The 25,656-nt window shown below is 41.6% G+C and overlaps 1 protein-coding gene across 3 annotated transcripts; it reads right to left on the bottom strand.

The window, feature by feature from the left end:
- Positions 1-1,476: 1,476 nt before the first annotated feature.
- On the bottom strand, positions 1,477-25,656 carry BUB1B (BUB1 mitotic checkpoint serine/threonine kinase B). 3 transcript variants are annotated; one of them, XM_081859177.1, is made up of 24 exons: positions 25,577-25,631; positions 25,517-25,543; positions 24,633-24,837; positions 23,105-23,164; positions 22,754-22,898; positions 20,932-21,128; positions 20,640-20,815; positions 20,357-20,553; positions 19,194-19,288; positions 17,560-17,786; positions 16,722-16,834; positions 16,457-16,605; positions 16,228-16,277; positions 14,847-14,928; positions 14,309-14,411; positions 12,820-13,106; positions 11,522-11,688; positions 10,609-10,752; positions 9,732-9,844; positions 8,301-8,462; positions 6,886-7,019; positions 5,895-6,066; positions 5,327-5,433; positions 1,477-2,024 (listed from the first exon to the last, which is right to left on the bottom strand). In XM_081859177.1, exons 3-24 carry the CDS (start codon positions 24,770-24,772, stop codon positions 1,865-1,867), a joined length of 3,180 nt encoding a protein of 1,059 aa, XP_081715303.1. In that variant the 5' UTR covers positions 24,773-24,837; positions 25,517-25,543; positions 25,577-25,631; the 3' UTR covers positions 1,477-1,864. The 3 variants fall into 3 exon arrangements, with proteins under 3 accessions (XP_081715303.1, XP_081715302.1, XP_081715304.1); XM_081859176.1 differs by having other exon boundaries at positions 25,517-25,656; XM_081859178.1 differs by lacking the exons at positions 1,477-2,024; positions 5,327-5,433; positions 5,895-6,066 and adding an exon at positions 6,079-6,590 and having other exon boundaries at positions 25,517-25,656.

The following is a 25,656-nucleotide window of genomic DNA, read 5'->3' as shown; positions in this document are numbered from 1 at the left end:
GAGAGTGTCCAGTAGCAAGCTCTTTTTAGACTAAAGTGGTTAAAAAAATATCAGATATTCTTAAGGAACCTTTTCAGTTTCCTCCACGAGTAGTACTCCTTTACTTGACGATACAAATGATGGCATTAAATCTAAGGACTTGTTGACCTTTTATTTGGTAGATGCACAAAAATGAAAAATGCTGTCCAATCTTCATGTTTCTTCTTGGTTACATAACGCTTGGAACACCGCATTTCTAGAAAAGAACTTGGCATATTAGAGCTATAAATGTAATAGCAAAACTGGACTCCTTCCAAATACCTTGATGAAATTTTGTTTTGCAGAACAATTACAACAAATTACAAATGTACAAATTACACCTGTTGCCTTGTATGCATGGACAAGGCGATACTGTGAAAATCACCTTCTGTCCTTATTTGATATGTACTGGATCTCCTTCTTGCTCTTTTACATTATGTATTCTTTCTTTAGTGTTATATTGAGATTTCTGTTATTTTTATTGGGCTTTCCAAAAATGTTACTTCAAAAACAACTCCCAGAGTCGCTTGCAACAATTAAAAGAAGACAGTCCTTGCCTACAGGCTTGTAAACTAAAAGATATAATGCATAAGGGAAAAAAGACAGTGAGGAAAGAGTGAAACAAGCAAACAAAGACACAAATTTTTAAAGTTAATTGTTGTTGGCATCAGCATCTGTCTGCCTCAAGATGCAATGAATTGCATCTCTGGTGGTGAAGTCAAACCACCGTGTTAGCAGCACTGAAGTGATCTTCCATGGAGTGCAAGCCTGGGCAGTGTGTGGAGGTCCTGGGCTGCCCAGATGACAAGCTATGGTTAACTTGTTGTCTGTGGAATGTAATTTATTAAATTTGCATACTGCCCTTCATCTGTAGATTTTGGGCAGTTCACAACAAGACCATTGCCATTGTGTTGTGTCAATCAGGCCACTGAACCAAAAGCATATATAATGGGGACTGGAATGCTCTCCGCAGACTGAAAATCATTTTTACCTATGCAGAATAGCAGTCATAGGGAGCCCACGGCTGCTGCTGTAGCCCAGGCCCCCCCCCATGCTATTTGCTTTAGGAGAGAGTTCCCATTTAGCACCAATATAGGTTTTCTTCCCACTGTAAACAGTAACTACAGGAGCAGAGGTTACACCCCCAGTTGCTATTTACTTAAATAAAAACCCAACCTCACCATTAATTATGTAAACAATTATTATATCTAGTTTTAACTTAAGTCCTGATATTTCAGTTCTTGAATTTTGTTACAGCTCAAACACACTTTTAGTTGTTGTGCCTACTCAAAATAAACTGGCAAATAAATAAATACTTTAAAATAAATAAACTGCCAAAGCAAATTGTTGCAAGAGCCACCAGCAGCGTAACATTTCATCCCATTGTAAGTCACACACACACAAAAAAACAATAGCCTCAGCAACCAGGTGACAAATTCTGAAATCCAAGTGGCTGAATACAGGTGAGCACAACGTAGTTTTATTGAAACGTGTTTACAAGGAGTGGACAGAACAGGCCACGTATTTATAAGAATGCAAGGATAAAGAATTCAAGCTGCCATGAAACGATATTTACAGACATTTTAGCAGCTGTACACAAGGAAGCTTGTAATGTGGCACAGAGATGTACCTCCAAAGAATAGGCGAACTGTACATGTAAGTAAGGCATCTTTTACAAACGCTCTTTTACATGAAGAAATAAATGCAAGCAGTATTTCAACTGTTTATACACCTCAAAGTAAAAGAAGATCAAGCAAGAATTCTCACTTGTGCTTGGGGTGGGGGAGGTTGAAGCAAGGAGGGGTGTAGAAAAACTGGGTGGTCTTAGAAGGGTATTTCCTCTAAATCAGAAGAGGTTCCAGCTTTGCCTAGGGATCACTGAGGAAGAACTGTGAAATGCAGCAGTCAGTTCTTGTCTTAGCTCTCTCAGCAGAGGCACAGTAGACTCGCCTTTTGCGTTTAGAATTCTTTCAAAGAATTTACTCCACAAGTCACTGCCAGCAGACCTAAAACCAGATAGGAAAGCAATTTTCATTCAGAATGTCACACACATGGATGCTTGGGGATGCTTGCTAATATGTCAATCTCTCAATTTTCACTGAAAAGGGTATTTTGAGTCCATAGTTAAGAGTAGATAAAATTATTAAATTTCTAGCCTACAACTTTTAACACAAATTTTAGAACATAATTTACAGTAATACTGTAAACTGTACACTGACTGGATGTGGCAGATTTGAAATTTACTGCAGATCACCTGGGACTAAAAACAAGCTAGTTGCCAGTAACTAATGCAGAGCTACAAACTGAAAAACTTGCGGACTCTTTACTGTCTGCTTCATTATGCCATATTGATTCATTCAGTTTGTTTACCCAAAGGGCAGGCCCAGTTGAAGACAAATAACTCCAAGGATATATATATTCACTGCAGCTCTTGCCTCTTGCAATGCACCTTTTCCCTGTTAACCAACATTTTTTTCTTTTTTAAAAAAGTGTACTGGTTGTACAAGAACCATACTGTAATAATTTTCACTGGCTAAAAAAGGCAACACCACATTTGCATTCACATGCTTCATTAATTCAAGATATGTACTCAGAGTAGTGCAACAGAATTCAGACTTGCTTGTAAGATATGTGCATTGTGTCATGGAATTTGAACTTTAAGTCTGGTTACTAATATTCGGCCACGTTTCAAAAGCAATATATACACAGCTCTTTAGAAAGTTAGTTCCTGCTTTAATGCTACAGGCATGCAGAGATCTCCTTTCAAATTTCATAGATAGTATATGCAAGTATTGACCATCCCCCTTTAAAATGGAAAATATAGTTGCGCTTAATCCAACAATCTAAACTATTTTGCACAGAGTGCAATTTAGCAAATATTAGTTGATATTTGATCACTCAATTTTGTCAGCCTACAGCTTTCTGCTTAAACAGCAGCACTGGAAATCTTTGAGGACATGATAAAGGTAAAGGGACCCCTGACCATTAAGTCCAGTTGTGACCGACTCTGGGGTTGCGGCACTCATCTCGGTTTATTGGGCGAGGGAGCTGGCGTTTGTCCGCAGACAGCTTCCGGGTCATGTGGCCAGAATGACTAAGCCGCTTCTGGCGAACCAGAGCAGCCCACGGAAACGCCATTTACCTTCCTGCCGGAGCGCTACCTATTTATCTACTTGCACTTTGTGCTTTCGAACTGCTAGGTTGGCAGGAGCAGGGACCAAACAACGGGAGCTCACCCCGTCACGGGGATTCAAACCGCCGACCTTCTGATCGGCAAGTCCTAGGCTCTGTGGTTTAAGCCACAGCGCCACCCGTGGCCCTTTGAGGACATGGTAACATTCAGCATAAACCTTTGCACAAGGAATCAAACTCTGCATGTGAGAGTTCTGTGGCACTTCAAGTAGGAATGGGGAACCTATGAATGCTCCAGAAGTGCTGGGCTACAACCCTCATCATCCCTGATCATTGGCCCTGCTGGCTGGGGTTGATGTCCAACAGCATCTGGAAGGTTACAGCTTCCTCACCCCTTACCTAAAGCATTCCTCCTACCAGCTCTCAAGAAAAATCTCATCCAAGAACCAGGAATGAAACAAGTTGAAACAAAAAGCATAACACCAGCAGCTGCAAACCCCATGTAGTGCAAATGTGTTTAGTATCTGTATTTTAGAGAACCAGGCTTGCCTAGACAGAGTGTTAAGTGTTAACCAAAACACCTTAGTCAGTTTTGCCTATCTGGAAATCTTCTATCTACGTAATTTAAGATTCAATTTAAGAACAGGAACAAGGAGTTCCTGCATACATACACAAACACTTTTGGCAAAGGTATCTCTTTTTCTGCAATATTATGAACCTTCCAATCAACGTAAGAAAGCGCTGAATATACTGCTCCTTGCAAACCCATCACACCCACACCATGAGCCAGCTCCATGAAGAACTGCAGCTGATGTAAAACTCTCTATATTAAGCCCATCTATAAAAGCAGATGGCTATAAAAAGGCAGCTTTGTTCCAACTCTTTAGAACACATAAAGTGCAACAGATTTTTTCTGCCTTGGAACAGACTTAAACAGGAATTGCCAGGATGGTTGACAGCAAAAAGGAAAAGCATCAATTTGCATCAAACAACCATCTATATACCCCCTTGATTCTACTTATGTAGGGGATTAAAAGCAAAATATAATAAAGAGACAGGAGAAGTTGATTGGTAAACATTGCACAGCAGACCACTCTCCTGGGCAGCCTTCACCATTCTGATGCTCTATGGATGTTCTGCACTGCAATGCCCATCAGAGTCAGCCAGCCCAGTCTACAAAAAGTTAACATTCCTCCTTCAGAGAAAAGATTGGTATACTACAGATCTAAAACACATATCATTCCATGTCTGAGATAAGCCAGCAGGTGCAAGGTCAGCCAAGTCAGTTTACTATGGCAATGGCCCAGTGCCATCTTTATAAGTAAGGCGAGTCAGTGAGTGCTGTCTATGAGTCGGAGTCTGTGTTATGTCTTGAATTGCTGGAGCAAAGAAATATTTCCTACTTGCATATAGATGTATCTGCAAAGCCTACAAACTGTATGTATACAGCAACGTCCAAAACTGAAGCTTGATCTTCTGTACTGGTTAACAATTTGGGACCTTAAGCTATCTCTATGTGGTGACTAGAACTGGGGGCAACTTCCACCTGGGGGGTATCTCACCTAAGATCTCCAACACATCATCCCTGACCACTGGCCATATTGGCTGAGGCTAAAGGAGTCAGAATCTATCATCTGGAGGGCCACAGGTTCCTCATCCCTGGGTATACGGCATTGGGAAACAGAGAAGCAATGGTGTCACAGCTGATGATGTCTGGCCTCTGACACCTTGGCTTCCAAGCTAAAGATGTTGGCCATTCCTGAACCAGAATGTAGCAGTGGTGTGGATATAAATTTGCTCCAGAAAATCAAACATCAAACTGGCTTGAAATTCAGTTGCACAGCTACATTGGTATCCCTTCTCCTCCCTCAAGACCTGTTAGCATCCCTCACCACTTTACAATATAGTTGGGGAATAGGGATCTCCTAACAACTCTTAGCACCCTTAACCACACTTCCCAGTGTTCTTTGGGGAAGCCATTGCTGTTTAAAGTGGTATATTACTTTAACTATACAGTGCAGATGGAGCCTCCAATTTGCTCTGTTCATCAACTGATCAATACATGTAGCCCTAACTCAAACATGCACATACCATTAGCTGGCAGACGTTATCACTTCTACAACTATGAATCAGAACCAGTCAATAGAGGAGATAGAACTAATAGTCTAATACTTACTGAGATAAGTCTCTCATAGTTTTCCAGTGGCCTTTCTCCTGATAAACTTTCATGGGCTCCCCAAACAATATTAGATGTATTGTGTCTGCAATGCCAAGCAAGTCCACCTAAAATCACAACATCATTAGTCAGACTTGGTACTGTCCTCACCTGCAGTTTTAACACCCATCATCATTTAAGTTGCACAGTAAAACAATTTGAAAACTACTCCAGAAATACCATTATCAGCTTCTATGATGTCATTATGGGATCTTCCAGTAAGTGATGCAAGAATTTTTTTTTAGAAAACAATTCTTACAAATTAAATATAAAAAAGCAAATAGTGGCAATTAGCTGTGCATGGGAATAAAACAACAGGAGAAGTAGGCTGCCACCTTCTTTTAGCTAATAGAAGAAATGAAGACTAAGGTGAAAGGGGTGTTCCCATGTAAGAGAGTCTTGCATGGTTTGTGCAAACAGCTCCACAAATCCAGACTACATGCCACCTACATAAAAGGTCAGCACATCTGATTTTTCATAATGGCCAAGGGCTATCAACAATATTTTTTCTACAGATACATGTATTCACCTGGTGAGGAAGTGATTTATCATCAAGGATCTGTTTCCCGTTCTGGGTCTGAGCTATTGGAAAACTTTTTAGTGAATTCACTGCTGGCTGCAGCTGCAGGTCTAAGCTGTGGGAGAAATCCACTATTTTGAGAGCACTGGTGGTTTCAGCAACAGCGTTCGGATTGCAGATTCTGAGGAAAGATTTGTGGACACAAGTTTCTTGAATGCTCCATTGCACTTGCACTTCGCTATGCTGCTAACTCCCTCTAGTGTTTGTCTTAAGAACTGATACTAAAAGGAGTTTACACTAACAGCAAATTATTCTATTATAGTTCTCAGTGTAGAATTACTGTGGATGAAAAACACGTTTCTGCTTCTTCTCCTTCTGTCCCCTTATTTCCCCGTAAAATCTTCTCCAGAGGTTTGGGAGAAGGAGTTGAAGGAAGAAGTCTCATTGCATTAGTGCAAGTACACTTAACCAACATTAGCTTTTTTCCCTATAAGAACACATCATTACAGACTGTAGAATAATCAGAATCTCACCCTCTGTTGGCATCAACCAGTATAGGACCATTTCTGCTACAATTCCTACGTTTGAAAGCCAACATCCCCAGGGTACTTGTAGAAGTATGCGCATAGTATAGCTACATATTTATGATCAAGACCATCAAAGGCTACTGAAAGATTCAGCCAGGTCAACAAGCTGCTTAGAAGCCTCAAAGAAAGGTAGGAGAAAAATAGAATCCACAAAGCTTTAATTTACTAGCAACAACTTTCTACATTATGATACTGTAATGATACAGTATATTAATAATAATATTAATAAATACTCTGCATATTCTATTTACTCACAGCACTAGTACAAAACAAACATCCGACATTTAAAATTCCAGCCATCTGAACACCTTCTCCTCCCACCCACCCCGATCCAAATGACTTGTATCAATTCAGGATTAACTTTAGAAAGCACAAAGCCCAAGGTATGGGGTCACTGGAAAGGAGCAGCCAACCTGTCTCCCAAGAATAGTGTCTTTGGATGCAAATTTCCATGGACTATCTCCACTCTGTGTAATTTCTCCACCACTTCTAGAAGATTGTTGATAATCCACGTGACTGCTTCTTGGGGCAGGGTATGAATCATATCCTGAGAAGGAAAGAGCAACATAATCTATTACAGTACTATGCCATCATGGTCCAAGCAGGTACATTTGATCATAGGTGGGAACCTATTGGGCTTGAAGAGGGTGATTTTGTCAAAACATAGAGAATAGCAAGCGTAATGTGTATTTATAAGGACTCAGAATTGGCTTCCCCTTACTCAACCAAGTGATCACACTGATAAAACAAGTCTCTTGTACTTTTCCGCATTTATATGACCAAGACTCTGGATGGATCATTTAAACAGAAACATGTACTTTAAACCATTTAGCACAAGTTATACTGGAAGCATTTGAGTTCATGCATAAGCATCAGCATTCTACTAGCTGGGGGCAAAGGGATGTGCATTATTAACTATATGACCCGGGAACCACTCAACATTGTAGCAATGTGCTTTGGTACAATTGGGGTTACGGTCATACTCTAGATCAGGGCTAGGCAATCTAAGGCCCTTGGGCAGGATGTGGCCCAATTGCCTTCTCAATCCAGCCCACGGACAGTCCGGGAATCAGCATGTTTTTACATGAGTAGAATGTGTCCTTTTATTTAAAATGCATCTCTGGGTTATTTGTGGGGCATAGGAATTTGTTCATCCCCCCCCCCCCCGCAAAAAAAATATATAGTCCGGCCCACCACATGGTCTGAGGGACGATGGACCAGCCCACGACTGAAAAAGGTTGCTGACCCCTGCTCTAGATAACAAGCATGGAAAATCTCAGAGTGCCAGAAAACAAGGCCAAGAAGATGCATATATCACCCGCACCTTAGGATTGATTCTTGCATACAAGTCCTGCTTGGCTTTTTCCTGCACTGTATTGCTTGAAGATGCAAACTGTAAACTCAGGGATTTATTTATGTGGCACCATCCAAGTTACACATCATACTTGATGCAAATAATGAGGTGACTTTCTGCCCAACCACAGCAGACTTACACTTTAAACAAAGGCAAATGGGAGGTGACGGGAGACGGGGAAGGAACTGAAGGCAGGGCTAAACAGAAGAATACTGTATGCTGTTACTACAGTTCCTCCAGCTTAGTTATGGTAGGGTTATGGGGGACTCCTATAATCACTTGGTGGGGGAAACTAGAGAAAATGGCTTCCAGCTCTGTCTATGCACTGCCTAGTTCATAGTAAACATTTCTTCACATGGTTGTGTCTATGCTCACATGGCCACATGGAGAAGGATAAGTGGAACCGACATTTTCAGACTCATTTTCAATATGCACCTCAACTCTGCCCATCATACTAGGGTTATCCACACTGACCTGGACAGTAAAATCATTTATCCCCTTGTGCAGAGTCACACAGCCATTGTGATATAAGAAACAAGAGCAGTTTGCATTAAAGCTGTGATCGAACTCAGTGCCTAGACGCTCTTGGAGTTGCAGTGTGATATAGAAGTCCCATGGCAGAGGTTCTGAATACACCTAAACAGAAGGAAAATAAAAATACCTATAGTTGAAACTGCACCATTGACCTAAATGATTGTTCACACAGGATCCAGATGACTTCTGTGCTGGATAGCAGCCTCTATGCAGCATATTATAATCCTGAGCTGACATGACAGGCCTCACAGCATAACTAGGAAGGCCATTTTTATACTGTCATCTCACCCAATGACATCCATGCTTACAATGTGCTCTAGAATTACTGCCAATACAACTTATATTGGATAACACAGCACAGCTCCACCAAAGCAGTTTGGAAGAGATGTGAATGCAAAGTAGCCCATCCCAACCTAAACATCTTACAGGGAAGTTATAAATGACCTGAAGAAGTGTGCATGGACTCAAAAGCTCATACCAATAACAAACTTAGTTGGTCTCTAAGGTGCTACTGGAAGGATTTTTGTTTGTTTGTTCTGAATTAGAATGTTCTCCTTCATGAAGATGCAAGAATATGGTAAACAAAAAGAGAAATCAAAACACGAGGACTCCTCATTAAAACTTGCAATCTTCATCAAGACTCTCACCCAGCTGAATGAAAAGTAAAGTTATGTTATACTGCTTATTTAAATTGAACTGCTAAAAGCTGTTTTCCACACACCCCACTACCAATAATGTCTGGAACAAGCAAGCCTTCAACAGCATGATAGAGCCCATTCAGAATATTAAATATAAGATAATAACTAGTAAAAACAGCACATGACGGAAATAGTATATCATTTAAACATTATAAAACCCCAAGAAGTCAAGAAAAAAAGAAAAGGAACCAAGGACATTAACCATAGGTGATCAAGGATAAGACCTTCACTATAAAACCTGTGTTGTTGAAGTCCCTTCCCAAGAAAACTTCAACTGGTATGAAGTCTCAGTTATGGACACCAGGTTAATACAGTTTTACTCTCACATGCTGTTAGCTGAACTGAACTTATGATTTTTTTATAACTGCTGCTCTTTGGATAGGCTATGCCCTTACATTTCAAAGTTGGTTTTATGGTGCCTTTCTGCTTTTATGCTGTTGTAAATTTAAGATACTTTATAATATCAACACAACAACATTTTATTGTGTATTTTTGTTCCTAATTTGGAAGCTACCTTGGAGATTTCAACAAATTGAAAAATGGGGCATCTAGCTATTCAGAAGAGAAATAAGAGGACCCCAACACAAGTCAAGGAAAAATAAGAAGGGGGTTGATAAAGGAGTAGTGAAGATACTGTGGAGTTGGGTGAACTATAAGGAGGACACTTATATACCTTTATTAAAACTGTATTTGAGTCTTCATCTGCACAGCTGGTTGCTACAGCAGAAAACAGCTTGTCACCTTCACTGATCAGATGCTCCTGAGTGATAGAGTATTTCACACCCCCTGTTGAAACAGAATTTTAAGACTGAAGTAATCATGGCCACCACATGTTGAAAACAATCTCTGGAGAGAACATTCTACAATATAGATAATTAAAACTTAAGAAAGCTGACTTCTGTTGCCTTTAATGTTTTCAAACCTGAAGTGTGAATCATGGATAAGATCATCCAGCCCTTTCTACAAATTTGCAAATAACATGTTTTTCAATCACTGCCTCACAATGGGCAGGAGTCAACTAATGAGTCCCACCAGCAGAAGCACTATGCAAGGACTTCCACTTGCTCCCCCCCCCCCAAAAAAGGCTTTGGGGAGGGAAAAGAACCTACAGAACTGCATGTGGAGGAGATTTGGGGAGGGGGTCATTACATCTGGTAAGCCAAAATGCTTTCCCTGACATAAATTGTGTTACCATGACATCAAATTCCTGCCCAGAATTGACAGGTGCTGTCATATATTTTTTAATTAATTCGGACAGCTACAGCTCGCTTTGCTTAGTTACTACGTAGGTGCGTCTTATGGAGCGAAAAATACAGTATTCATAATATTACAAAGTTTACTGACAACTATTCTTCCACACAGCAGCATTATGAGACCAAGCAAATTGAACTAGGTGGGAAAATAAAGCATACTGGTTTGAGGAGCTTGTGTGCGCACATTTTTTATATTTCAAATAAAAAGAAATCAGAAACATCATGTGCAAACTAGGCTACAGGTTTTAGTCTGCTCAGAAGAATTCTAGCATAACAAAAAAATCTAATCATTTTTACCAATACAAATTTCTTTTCCTAGCTCCATCCAAGGCATAGGCTGAGCCTCCAATTTAAAGTCAGGAGACTTTGTCAACAAGTCTGGAAGGGGTTGCAACAGTTGTTTGCGCTGCTCGGCATTCCACAGCCTATCAGGAGAGTAACCTAAAACAGGCAAACAAGCAAAACTATCAGTATTGATAAGGACTGCATGGGCATCTCTCTCCACTGAAGATATTAATATTTCTTTTATTTCCTAATACATTCTCAAAATTCAATCATTCAAGCAATTTAAACATTTTTGTTCTAGAATCAGTTCTGCTTTTTCTGCCTTAACACTTAAGATCACTTCTCTTTTAACCTCTGCTTACACTACTAGCTTTAGCTGATTTTTCACTGCCATTTGATAAAGCTATAGGATACACCCCATACCAAACACTGTCAATCATTAAGATAAAAATACTTATTGTTCCATCAGTCATTTATCAAGCTAAAGGTAAAAAGGTAAAGGACCCCTGATGGTTAAGTCCAGCCAAAGGCGACTATGGGGTGCGCTGCTCATCTCACTTTTCAAGCCAAGGGAGCCGGCATTTGTCCACAGACAGTTTTCCAGGTCATGTGGCCAGCATGACTAAACCACTTCTGACGCAACAGAACACCGTGACGGAAGCCAGATAGCATGGAAACACCATTTACCTTCCCACCACAGTGGTACCTATTTATCAACTTGCACTGGTATGCTTTTGAACTGCTAGGTTGGCAGAAAGCTGGGACAGAGCAACGGGAGCTCACCCCATTGGGTGGATTTGAACTGCTGACCTTCCGATCGACAAGCCCAAGAGGCTCAGTGGTTTAGACCACAACACCACCCACTCCCTATGGTCGTTTATAAAGATCCTGGAGGTAGAAAGCAAGTCATCAGCAACATACTCACTAGAGCCATTTTCAACGTCACTGACAAGTTCATCAGCTGAGGTATGACCCAACTCCAGCTTCTCTGAGATTTGTTGAAATTTAATGGTGGAGATATGTGTAGGGGAACATGAAGACGCTGAAGATGCTGAAGAAATGGTATCTTCCTGACTTGCCTCCATAATTGGGCTATACATAATTGGGGAAAGATATTAAGATTTGCATCTGACAGATTTATTCAGACTCCCTTGACAATTCATAATGCAACAGTTTAAGATCCTATCCCTTTAATGAAAATAAGTTTCAAAAGCATCATATAAAGCAGGGGTGTCCAACAGGTTGATCGGGATTAACTGGTCGATCCCCAGGAGGTTGCAATTGATTGTGGGCTCATTTTCCTTTGCTTTTGCCTAAGAGCACCTGGCCCTGGCCCCTCTCCCCTGCCTGGAATTTCTCCTGATATCTGTAACAGAAGATGGAGTTTTTGCTGCAAGGCAAAATGCTTTCACAGTGCTGTTTTGATAAGCAACTAATCCCGTCCCCCCTTAAAAGTCTCCCCCCCCAAACGGAACCCCAACTAAATGGGCATAAAAAAGGTCAACAACTTTTACCGGAACCCCCCAAAACAGGGGTAGATCACTGTCAGATTTTAATTCTGAAAGCAGACCACAGTACCTCTGGAGTTGGCCATCCCCGATATAAAGCATAAATAGAAATGAACTAGTTCAATTTTTAAAGAAAATATTAACAGGTGCTTCAATATTCATACCAAACTGTCCTACTTGGAACCTGTTTGGAAGCTATTTCACCCAGGATTCTGCACAGGATTCTTTTGGGAGTGGACCTCAAGATTGTGCACTCATCACCCATGCTCCTTACCACATTTTTGATACAAATCTGGGGGTGAAATAGCATCAAAGCAGATTGAGTTTTCAGTATCATGAATCCGTTAAAGCTTTCAAAATTCTCACAGGACCCACAGAAAAAGAAGTTGTTTTTGGAAAAGAATCAGAGAGAGAAAAAGGCAATACAGGCGAAGAAGAAGAAGAAGAAGAAGAAGAAGAAGAAGAAGAAGAAGAAGAAGAAGAAGATGATGATGTATGGGTAATGAGAGCGAAATAGTAAGCAATATCTTAGTATATAGAAAGAATGTCTCCATGCTGCAGCTTGCATGGTTGCCAGTAGGCAAAGAAGGCCACTGAAAAATTTGAGCCACCATGGAACACTGAATCATGCAGTTCCTAGTATATGAAGGCAAGGCAGACATGTGTCCCACCATAGATAAAACCACATGAAGCCCACTGAATCCTCTTCAGGTACCTCAGCTTCTTCGTAGAGAGGGCCTCAGCGTACTGATTTTCACTAAGAATTGTCTGCTGGCTCAGAGATGTAGGCTTAGATTCTGGATGTTCTTCCTTTGGTTTGTCTTCAAGCTTGTCATCAAGCTGATTTCTCTGTTCTGTTATCCCATGGAAAGGGGTTGATGCCAGGTGGGCAGCTCTAACAAAGTCACAGGTGTCTTCAGGATTGGGGCAAAGGGTTTTGTTCTTATACGAGCTTGTGAGAATTGCATCTTCATTCAACGGTTCAATTCCATTGAGTTCAGCCTAGAGAGAAACACATAATAGCCACCACCAAAAGGGATTTTTTGTTTTCAGGCATTTTGTCCCCCCAAAAAAATCTACCTGCTGAACAGCATGCAGGTACATCTATGGTAAGAATTTACTTCTGCACCACTTTGCTCATTACCCAGGTAAGAGACCACCTTCTAAATGAAATATGGAACCAGGGAAATTAATTCAAGTCCAGCATCCAGAAGGGACCCAAAGTTTATAGCAGCTATGCAATAGGGCAGACCTCAACTTAACATGGTTATTCTAGCTGAATCACCAGTTACGAAAGTCTGCCACAAGGGGCATCAGTACAAGGGTTTTATAGGCAACACACAAACAGCTAAACATTTGAACATTCTTAAAACAAACATCCTTAGGATGGGGTTTGAATTAGGTCACCCATATGTCTTAAGTCAGGGAGTATCAATTTTGGATTTCTCAGGGGACATGCTCTTCTCAGATACTAGTCCTGAAAGCCAGAAGGAATTACACTAGACTGTGGGTAGGCAAACTAAGACCCGGGGGCCAGATTTGGCCCAATCGCCTTCTAAATTCGGCCTGCGGACGGTCCAGGAATCAGTGTGTTTTTACATGAGTAGATTGTGTGCTTTTATTTAATTTGTGGGGCATAGGAATTTGTTCATCCCCCCCCAAAAAAAAATATAGTCTGGCCCCCCATAAGGTTTGAGGAACAGTGGACCGGCCTCCTGCTGAAAAGGTTTGCTGACCCCTGCACTAGACAAACCAGCCCCTTCACAAAGTCAACAGCAGCAGCTTCAAGAAATAAGAGCTTTACCTTGGGAATGCCTAGGCTACTGAAATCAGAACATTATTATTAAAGTGCGGAAACAGAATTATCTTTAAAACTGTTGAAATTTATCTCTCACACTTATACTCTCATAGGGTTGCTGGAGGCCAGACAAAATTGGTTTAGTGGTCTGACCCAGCTCAGTTGTCCCACCCCACCCCCCGCAAGTCTACACTGGTGTGAAACTGATTTAACACAACAGATCCTTCACACATGATGGGTGACATATATTTAAAGGTAAACAGTGCATACATATGTACACTTTGGTCAATGTGTGAAGTGGTCCTTAGTGACAAGATGCCACAAGTGTTCATGTGTATGCCTTCATTTAAGAGGTAACAGGATATTCTACATAGATCTCAATGACTCTAAGCTATGAAAAACTTACAAATTTTTCAGGGGATATATTTTCCTTGGCAGTTATACTTTCTGAAGGTTTGCGAACAGCAAGAACTCGTCTGGAACGTACCACTGGAGGGCCAGTAGAAAGACTAAAGGAAAAAACAAATATATGAACAGGTTGACTTCGAATGCCAATTCATTCCATTCAAGAATTTCACCACTTGCATTCATTTTCTTCTGGGTTACCTTATATTACAAACATACTGTACAAATACAGCTCTACACGTACATTTTTAAAAAAATTATAGGTGGTATAACCAGTATTTTAATAAACTGGTTTTTGTTTATTTGTTTGTGTGTGTCCCCCCCCCCATTAGGTTTTATTGTAATTTCATTGGTGTTAGCCGCCCTGAGCCTGGTTCTGGCCGGGGAGGGTGGGGTATAAATAAAATATTATTATTATTAAAGCATAAAGAAAGATCAATGAATTTTCTTGATCATGAAACTGATCCCAACATAGAATGCTTTTAAAACAAATTGAGATCACTCTGTCTCCTGCTGAGAAATTAGTTACACACAGTTACCTGGTACTCGCATTTTCTGATGCAGATTCCTCAACAAATATAGAAAATGTCAAAGGATTCACTGCAGAAGGAATCTCAAAATCTGTGGAGAGGAGAGCCAGTAGACTTTAAAAGCTGTTTGGAATTATTTGAGAATATACTTTTTACTGAACACATTGCAAAGGTGCAGTGCAATCAGCCAATTCCAGTAGCCCATCTTCACATCAGCTGACCATCTAGCTCACCAGCAAGTTCCACTATAACAGTGAGGATGAAAACCTATAGCAGGAAGCACATGGTATCCACTAAAGAAGTTCTCAAAGCAACACGTGTGTGAAAGAATGCAACTGTTTCAGCCATTTTACATTCTGTTTGTTGTAAAAGGTTTAGAGCTTTCTGTGCAGGAAGACAAGAAGTTCTTCCTATGACACTTGACACACAAAAGGAAAATGGCAAGTCTAGCAACTAAAAGGGGGAGAATAAGCAAAGGTAATTAGGGGGAAATGAACACACATAGAATCTACTGTCCTGATTAGTGAAAAGGTTGCAAGACAGAGTAACATGATGAACTCAGACTAGATGTTCTCTTGGCCTAACTTAGGTCACATGCTTACAGTTTTGTGGCTCTCACAGTGGCTAGGAATAGATTTTTTAAAAACAAAATGGGTTTGTTTTTAAAACTGTAAATTCTACACTTCTGTTAAACAATTTAGATAAACATGCTAGCTCCTACAGTTAATCTACAAAATGTATTTGAGCTAAAGGAGACTTCCTCTTGTCAAATGAGGAACCAACTTTATCATTTCATGCATTTACACTCATTTTCATCTGAGGAAAACAAGCTGTTCTACTGTGACCAGCAACTTTCAAGTTTTCATTTTTGCTTGCTGCTTTGTTTTTGTGAGGGTGAGGATGGATCAAAGCAAAGTAAAGCAGGAAGGAACAATACTGGATAGAAGAGATGGGTTGCTGACTTCTGTGTGTCCAGGGCCAGAATGCCTTATAGCAAGCCTTCCAAAGCGGTAGGCCCAGAGTCAAAGAGCAAGCAATGCTTTAGACAATTAAGTATCAGTAATTAGTCAAATATTGGTCACCCAAAAGAGATTAAGCATAAGTAGACATAGGGGTCAAGTGACGGGGGGAACTGAGAAGTAGGGGGAAATAAGATTAGAGACAGTCTCTATTCCATCAGGGTAAAGAAAAACCTCAAAAACAAGTAGGCAGACACACACTGCCCATTGCCCCCTCCTGCTGCTCCTCAAATGATTAAAATTAGCCTCATTCATTTAACAGAGTGTGCATACTGCTTAATTGTAACTAAAACCTCTAAGTGGTTTTATTGAACACATAGAAGGAAAGTCAAGAGACTTCCTTCAAGCAGGAGCCTACGAACAAAACTTACCGCTAGAACTTGATTTCTCGTGTGGAACATTTCCAACCAGATCAAGATTGCTATAAAGAAAGCATTGGATTAAAAAAAAAATACAGGGCACCGTTCAGATCACAAGAGCAGACAATATAGTAAGCCACCCCACACCACTCTGAAACATATTTTGAACTGGCATATCATTTAAATATCTGACAATTTAAAAAAAGAATTTTCTTTTCTCCAGAGCCAACTCCCACTTTACCTTTTCAATGAAAAAACATCTGAAAGGCATTCTTCAACAAATGCTTCATCATTAGCCAGAGAGAGCTGTCTTTCCTTTAAAGGATGCTTCAGAATCTCAGCCTCTGCCTTGTCAGAAGACACACCTGCAGGCTCCTGCTCCACTACTTGCTGAAATAGTTGAAGAGAACAATTTGCTCACAAACCATACTCCAAATTATGTTCCATGTGCTCTAGAAAGGCCACTGCAAACAAATAGCCTACCAGAAATTAAAGTGGGATATTACCTGTGCACATGATCTCTGCTTATCATTTCCTTGCTGCTCTCTCCCCATCTTCTCCAACTCCTCAATTTTCCTTTGTAACTCAGCTTTTTTCTGTGCTAAGGCCTGTAGTTCCTCTGTATGAAAGAAGGTAACAAATCACCACATATTCTCCACAAAAGAAGCACAGCTAGATAGACCACGTATAGTCCCAACCCTTTTCCCAGGTTGCCCTGTTGTAGACTTGGGGTGGGAAAGGGACTGCACATCTGAAACACAAGGCTCCCAACCAAAAGAAAAGAAAATGGACGCTAGTCCCTTGTCAAGTTTATTTCCTACCACCTGCAACATGCAGTGGAACTATGTTGTTGACTAAGTTGAAACACATTTCTCAGAGGAGAGGGAAACTGAACTGAAGGCTGCAATGATCCTACACAAACAAGGTTGCTGAACAAACAAATATTGTAAGGCATTTACACATTGAGTATTCTAGAGTAAAGAGAAAGGGGGAACATACTTTGTTCTTCCTTGACTAACTCACCTTCCATCTCTGTTTTTTTGTTTAGAAAGAGGATTGCCCCAAGGCATAGACTTACACAGAAGGGCTTACTAGCAAACAAGGCAGGACACTACAGTGAACTCTGGCCAGCTTAGAAAAATAATCTACAGGACGAGAATTATTTGAAGAAATAGAGTATTTGATGATGAAAGCATTTCCTTGACTTGTAACATGATCCAAAAGTGCTTTTCAACCAATTTCTTTCTAAGAAACTAGCACAGGCTCTGGAAATCTGTACATTTTCTGACTAACATTAAGCAACACTGGAAGATTTTCCTGTATTTGCCCATTTCTAATAGATACCGTCTCTTCTCTTTTTTGCTTTCTGTCGGTAGATTTCAGCTCTGATCTCCTCCAAGGAAAACTCCTCCACTCCAGCATACACTTTCTCTTTACAATACATTGGCTTTTCTTTCTTCTCCTGGCCATCCTGTTGATGGCTTTGCACACGATGTAGGGGATCCTCCTCCTTTCCAGGCTTCCAAGTGCTTAGTACACAATTTATGCTAGACTCTATTTTACAAGGAGTCCTAAGGAGGGAAGTATGAAGCAAGGGTGAGGATTGGATCAGGTACTTAAGTGCAAACTATTAGGACGAGCTCTCTATCTAATGGCTATGGGATTATGCAATGGAACAAGTAAACAGGGTTGTAATTTTGGTATTTAAAACTGCCAACTATGTTAACACAAATATCACTTGGAAGTTACTGTCATGTTCAACAAGCAAATGTTTGAAACCAAAACGAGGAAATGGTTATATCGTATAGCAACATACTCAACTTCATACGAATCAAATTATAAACTAAAATTTTACTATGTGTTCAGGAGCAATTTAAGGGCAAAATCTGTCTTGGTCATCCTGATAAATGCCCTTCTTCATGAGAGGGACAGGACAAGCGCAACACTTGCTCCTGCTTGATCTCTCAGCAACTACGGATACTGTTGGTCACAGTATCCTCCTGAACTGTCCCTGTGAGCAGAGGGTTGGTGGCACTTTGTGTTTCAGTGTTCTACTTCAGTTAATGGGGATTATGCACCCATGCCGTTGCAGTTGTTATGTGGGATGCTACAGGGTGCTATTATGTCCCCAATGCAATTTAATACCTATTTGAAGCAGCTAGGAACACTCATTAGGAGTATAAGCTGATGACATCCAGCTCTTTCTCTGCAACATTTGAATCAGGAGAGGGTGTGACTGTTTTGAACTGGTCCTGGATGCAGTGATGAGCTAGGTGCAGACCAGCAAGTTGAAACAGAATTCTGTTAAGAGGAAGACTCTGTGGGCAAGTGGTTCCCAGTTCCAGGCACTCCCTCAGAAATAACAGGGGGGTGTTTGTGGGGTGGTGGTGGTGGTGTTCTAGAACTATCCTTGTCAATGAAAGCCAACGTAACTTCTAGGGAAAGGAACATCAATCAATATAAGTTGCTACACCAACCATGTCCTTTTCTGGACAGGGATAACTTGCCATTGTGATTCAAGCATTGATAACATCACAGTTGGGTAACTGATCCAGGAGCTGTGGCTGTTGCAGAATGCTGTGGTCAAGTTGAGATTATACCAGAAGGAATTGCACCGGAAGTCAACTGCCTACTGGGCCATGTTCAAAGTCTTGTTACTAACACATGAGAGCCCTCAACAACTTGGGGTCAGATTACCTGTGATACTGCCTGTGCCTTTATAAACCTATAAACTCATTTATTTCCCTATACGATCATTTAATCATAGCACTCTACAGAATATCACTGAGTGGGTGTGTTACCCAGGTTCAGGCATTTTCCTGCTATTTGTCCTGCATCCCTTTTCCATGCATGAAGCATCATCAGTCGCTTTCGACATCTTGTAAAGACATACTTTTGTCCTGGCCTTCCCTAACCCATAAGATTGAACATTAGTTAATACTGAGTTTGTTTTTATTATACGAAGGCATAAAACCTACATTGTTTGTTGTTGTGCTGACTCTTCAACATATGGAGTAAAGCTGGGGACTACAGCAGGGGAGACAGTAGCAGAATCCAAATTGTTCCGAGGACGCTAAAGGGAAAGAAAACCAGTATCAGTATGTTCACATATGACCACACCAGTCTGTCACAGTGGCCTTTTAGATACTTCCATCAGAAAAAGGGAACCCTGACCGTTAAGTCCAGTCATGAACAATTCTAGGGTTGCGGCGCTCATCTCGCTTTACCAGCCAAGGGAACCAGCGTTTGTTCGCAGACAGCTTCCGGGTCATGTGGCCAGCATGACTAAGCTGCTTCTGGTGAACCAGAGCAGCGCACAGAAACGCCATTTACCTCCCCACCGGAGCACTACCTATTTATCTACTTGCACTTTGATGTGCTTTCGAACTGCTAGGTTGGCAGGAGCTTCCATCAGATAGCCCTTTACAAAAAAAAAGTGCACCATATCAGCCCTGCGAGCATTCCTTAAGAGTACCTAAATATTAAACCTGGGAAGCAATATCACTAGAGACTGAAATTTCTTCTTCATTAGTTCATTATAGTAAGATAAATCAAAGCTAAATACAAGGCAAGAGCCTTTTCTGTCCCTGTGTAGAACCCACTACTTTGAAGTTAAAACCATGAACCTTCTGATCCAAGCCGCAAAGTATACCTTGGGTTTTGCCTCCTATAGAACAAATTTCTTTTCCCCACATTTCATCTTATGCAAAACAATGCACAGAACACATTTCTCGTTCAAGGATGAATGGCAAAGCGTTTATATATCCCATCTAAGGCCTAGAGAGTGAATAACCAGGAGCTGCAGACTCTCCAGAAACCCAAGAGGTATCCCACACCCAAGGTTAAAACATCAGATGCTACCTGGTTTATGCATGCTAACCAGTGCTGCATGAAAAAGGATTGCAAGATAGATTTAACTACCAGGACATTAAGACAGGAAATACTCAGACCAAAAACTTCGAATGGTATGAAATAGTCAGAGAGAGAAGAGCTTTAGTTTTAGACTGAGCCCAAGATTAACATTAAGAAAACAAAGGTGAATTCCCCACACTCAAAATAAGCATTTACTTTTGAAAGATATTCCTACATAGGCACCCATTATGTTCCAACTGTAGTGGGAAGTTTCACCCTTTTTCCTTACCCTGCCTGTGTTCCAAGGTCCTGCCTGGAGTTCATTCTCTTTAGCCTTTACTGCTGGCGGTACAACCCATGGCTGTGGTACAAGTGCAGGAACCTCAGCTCTAGGAGCTACAACTCTGTTCTCATCAAATATGGCAAAGCCTGGGCGATGTGATGCTTGCTGAGATGAATTATGGAGTCTCTGTTCTTGGCTTGGAACTAGAAGATGACACTGAGGTTAAAGGTAAGTGTTCATTGTTCACATGTGAGACTTATTGTTTCTAACATACCCAAGCTCCACTTACGCTTCAAAGCATTTCCTACGCGGCTGATTGGCGCTTTCACCATTTTCTTTCCTCTTCCCTTCAGTTCTGCCAGTGTAGCTCTTTGGGGTTCAGAAGCAAGAGCACCCAACTCCTCTTCCCCATCAGCATCTTCTAGATCTTGCAAGGCCTGTCGAGACACACGGGCCTGGAACTGCCTAGACACAGAAGAAGCAAGTTCTTTGCAGTGTAAATGACATTACTAGGGTTTTTTTTTGGGGGGGGGGTTGCTTTCCATATTCTCACAGGCCCAGTCTCTCTTGTGATAGGTTACCTGTGATGGGACTCTAGTTTATCTAACGGCTCAGCTTTGAACTGCAACCCATCCTGGAATATCAAGTCAGCTTTCTGGTAATTTCCTCTTGCCTCAAGTTCCTCGGCCCAAGTGATGTAGAGTTGTGCCAGGGATTTGCCTATACCTTGGCTGTACATATAGCTATATAGGTCCAGCGGTTCACTACAACAGCTACCCTGCAAAATGCAATAGAAAAGTAAGGCTTTGTTGTATCAAAAGGGGGAGGTACAAATGTTCTTTTTCAGAGCAATTCTAGACTTCATCAACTTGGAATGCTCTGCAGCAATATGGAACAAAACAAAGCACACTTCTAGTCCTTGGGGTCTCAGAGACATTGGACTATGGGAGAATGAAGTGTTCTTTAAGCTGTTCACTCTCATTCTGTGATAAGCATGATCACCAGGATACTAAACAGTGCTCAGTCTGACCTGTGCTCAACATTCAAACTAGCCCTCATCAAAACATGAGAAGCAATTTTAAATTCAAATCATTAGCCCTTAGTCTTTTCTTTTTTTAGCTTATTTGTTATTCTAATATTTTTATTTTTTGTAAGCTGCTTAGAGGTTTTATTGTAATCAAGTAGAAATTAATACGGTTATATTTACATATGGTTAAAACAATGTTTCTAAAGCAAGAAACATGCTTAGTTTTTAGATACTTCACACATGACATAGCAAGCATCCCTTCCTGGATGGAGAGAGAGGAAGAATGCTTCTTAAGAATCTACTTGGCACCTACAGATTTTTAAGAGATCACCATATCCCTTATATAGTGTGGGAGTTACAGATAGGTAGCCGTGTTGGTCTGCCATAGTCAAAACAAAAAAAATTCCTTCCAGTAGCACCTTAAAGACCAACTAAGTCAGTTCTTGGTATGAGCTTTCGTGTGCATGCACACTTCTTCAGATTCAGTGTGGGAGTTTCTCCTAAAGGTCCCAAAGAGATCAGAAGCCTGCTCCACAGTAATTAGGAGCAGGGCTTTCAGTGTATCTGCTCCTGTTCTGTGGAGCAGCATTCCTATTGAGATATGGCAGGTGATCACTATCTATTACACTTTCAAGAAACAATTGAAGGCATTTTTATTCTGACAAGCTTCCCCAGTTGAGTCAAGAAGTCCCTGCCATGGGCATCTCCTTATTTTCCAATTCACCTGCTGTTATTTTTTGTACTGTTCTTCAGCCATTTTTATTATATTGTGCGCATTGCCTTGAGACATATTTCAAAGGTGATTAACAATCAACAACAAATGTATAATATATATAAACTACCTGCTTAATCAGGGCTCCTTCTCAGTTTATTATTACATTTTATAGTTGCTTAGCATCTAGCCTGTCTCATGGAATTGTCATCAGTTTTGAAATGTACGGTTATGATATTGTAATAGATACAGTACAAGAGATATGTCCTATTAGTATTAAACTCTTTTGGAAAACTAAGTAAGTCCAAACATGATACAGTTGGATGATTCAGAGGAGAGGATCAACTAGGTAAAGGTTAGATTCCACCCCCCAATAAAATCTAACTTTTTTGCTGTGGTGCATGTGTCATTTCAGCATGGGCAAGAATTAGCCAGTGCAAATGAATGCACACATCCTCCCATAAATGGAGACAGTTCATGTGGAGTGAACTGCCTCAAGAAAACTCATGAAGTACAATAACTTCTGTGATGGAATAAGAAAGTCTATGAAACTTATTGATGTTCAGAGCATAAAGTAACCTACTACAGTCTGACAAGGTTTAGAGCTCAGCAAGCTGGAACAGAATACACATGAGAAAATTCAAATAATATATCTATCACTCACAAATTTAAGCCAGAGACTGAGATAGCGGGGGTCTTGGTAATATCTCTGCTGCTCATTCAGTGCTTTAACAGCTCTCTCCAAAACAGCAGAAAGGTTGCTCTCTTTACCACCTTGAGGAAAGGTTTGCTCTGTCCATTTAATATACCTAGAGATATCAGAACAATTATGAGCACAAGGAAATGACACCTCTATTTGAGAATTGCCCATGTTCTCATTTTATTATTTTAAGTTTTTTATCCAAAGATCATCTGAAAACCTCAGTATATAAATACAAAATAAATAAAACAGAACAAGAACAAATAACAACCCCCCCACAACAAACCAATAATGCCCCCCTTCACAAAAGCTTACCTGTCCCAGACATCTAGTGGATCATCTCCATTATAAAAGCGAATTTCAGATTCAAATTCCCTGGAATTAAAGTAATCAGTACTTAAGTAGCTAGGAATATATATTTACTATTTCTTAACATAATTTAAAAATTAGCATCAGAGGTTTTTTCTCAGTTAAGTCTACTTTTCCTCACTATATACAAAGTATTTGATTAGCAAGATACCACATTTTGGAAAATTCTTTTTCAAAAGGTAGTAAAGATTCCAGGTTGTTTGAAATACTATTTTGAGGAGAACAGACAATGTTTTACTTGACTAACTTGTGCTGTTTGGATCTCAGGTAGCAGGGCTAGGAAAATTCAGATCAAAAGTCACTGAAAGTTGAAGGAGACAATACTGAACTAGATTGACCAACGGTATGAATGAATACAAGATAGCTTCTTATAGCTGGCTTATAGTAGCCTATGTAAATATGAGGTTCCTGGATCCAGCGCAGATTCAATTGCTGGAATAGCCAGGCCAGCCTGGTAATGGCCCTATGGAACCTTAAGAGAACAAAGAGAGTGGCTGCGCCAGGGGGGGAATGCGTGGGCCTCCTTTAACTGTTAGAAAGAAAAAATGCCAAAGTTAGGAGTCGTGTAAGCCCAAAGCTGGAAGAAAAGCTGCAGGCTGCAAAGGCAGAGAGGTGGCCATGTTTTATTTCTATTTGAATCTAAGGCCACTTAAAAACAAAGACCTTAAAGCAGTGGTTTCCAAAAGGTGTGGCACCCTGGGGTGCCTTGAATGATGGTCAGGGGTGCCTTGGGCAACACTGGCCTCCATTCCTCTTTCCTTCCCTGCCTCCTCTGATACCCTTTCATGTCTCTGCCTCCCAAAGGCTTGCGCAGCTGTTTGTTGCAGCAGCCCTGGCTACAAGCTCCTCAGGTGAATGTGGTGCCTCTGGGGCTGGCCAGGGGGTGCTGGTTGTCAGGAGCTGAGGTAGCCTCTGAGTAAGCAAGCAAGTGCGTGAGGAAGCCCAGCCAGCCAGTCGGCCAGCCTTTGCTGTTGGGAATGGACAGATAAATGGGAGGCCAGGCAGGCAGGCAGGCGCTGCACTGGACTTTCTTGTGCTTAATTGCGCTATGCCTGTCTAGGAGCTGAGTGCCCGGTGCTGAAGGAGAGCCTTTCTGCCATGCAGGCCCAGTAGTACCCGCTGCTGCCAATCAATGTAAGGTGCTGGCCTCACGTTCTCCTTTGGCCACTCTCCGTTGAGCCACTAAGGCTGAGAGCATCCTCTTCCCAGGCCCCTGTGGGGTGGCGTGAGGAGGCATCTCTCTTTGGGGCGGGGGGGGGCAGCTCAGAGACCAGGGGCAGCAGCCCAGAAGACTCCCAAGGAGAAGGAAGAGGAGAGGGTGGGAGGCTGAGGGAACTGCTGACATAACTGGGCTCCTGAGCCCCACAGGGGGGTCACAGAAAGAATGTAGTTGGTCAAAGGAGCAGTGGACTCAAAAAGGTTGAAAACCTCTGCCTTAATGGATAGAGAGACAAACAAACCATACTATGCTCACCGCTTTTGCTGCTGGATGGCTGTATGGCTGGAAACATCCAGCTGAGCCAGAGCTTCCTGTAGGGTAGCCATCACTCGTCCTTGCCTAAGAGGTTGCACATTCTCCTTGCTCAGCTCCCACTCGCTCCCATCCGAAGACATGGTAAACTGTATTTTATGCACACAAGGAAACAGTGCCTAGGTGCACGACTCCAGGATTACAAACCCTAATGATAAAGAGAAATGAAAACAATGAGGATATTTGTGTGGAATGAAAGCAGGAATTCAGCTTGTTGGTATATTTCCTAGCAACCTGACAGTATACTTTTGCAGGCCACCCCAATCTGAGTGGTGCAAGATTCCAGGGGTTCCAGGTGCTTACCCTGGGTTCATGTTTCCTCAGAATGGGGACCAGAGAGACAGTCTTTAGGATATATGGCTTATTTATTTACACACATATATCCAGCCTGAGCTTACGGTGGAGGGGCTCACAGCATTAACACCCCAGAGGATATTGCTTCTCCCATAGCCACAGCCTTGGATTCCAGCAGTAATCGGGCATGTCTCTCCCTTACAGGCTTCCGCCTGCTACCTGCTTCTAGCTCACTCTTTCTCACACACAACTCTCCACTGTCTACTCGCGTGTCACAACTGCAAGCAAGCAAAAACGTGGGCGGAGAAAGAAGCGTGTAGGTTCTTACGCTCTTGCCATTCCCTTCGCGGGAGCAAGAACCTCGCCCCTCCCTAGCGCCGTATTTCTCCACCGGCTTAAGCGCGCTTAAGAACTGGCTCTCCACGCCAAAAACAAACGAACAGAGAGAAAGCAGAGACTCGCCACCCTTCGGCTTCCCTGCCCCGCAGAAGAACCGGCTCAGCTAAAGGAAAAGCAGAGCGACAACCGCTCACCTCGGCCTCTCGCACGGCCTGGGCCCGGGGGGGGGGGGGAGGAGGAGGGGGCGCCTTCCGAGGGAAGCTGCTTCTCCGGGCTCCAGCTCTCGAGGCTCCTCAGCAAGTCTCTCCTCCGCCCACGTTCAAATATTAACCGC

The sequence above is a fragment of the Podarcis erhardii genome, assembly GCF_964252035.2.
Source record: "Podarcis erhardii genome assembly, chromosome: 1".
Taxonomy (NCBI): domain Eukaryota; kingdom Metazoa; phylum Chordata; class Lepidosauria; order Squamata; family Lacertidae; genus Podarcis; species Podarcis erhardii.
The sequence above is the reverse complement of the archived record's forward strand: the minus strand, read 5'-3'. Positions and strand labels throughout refer to the sequence as shown.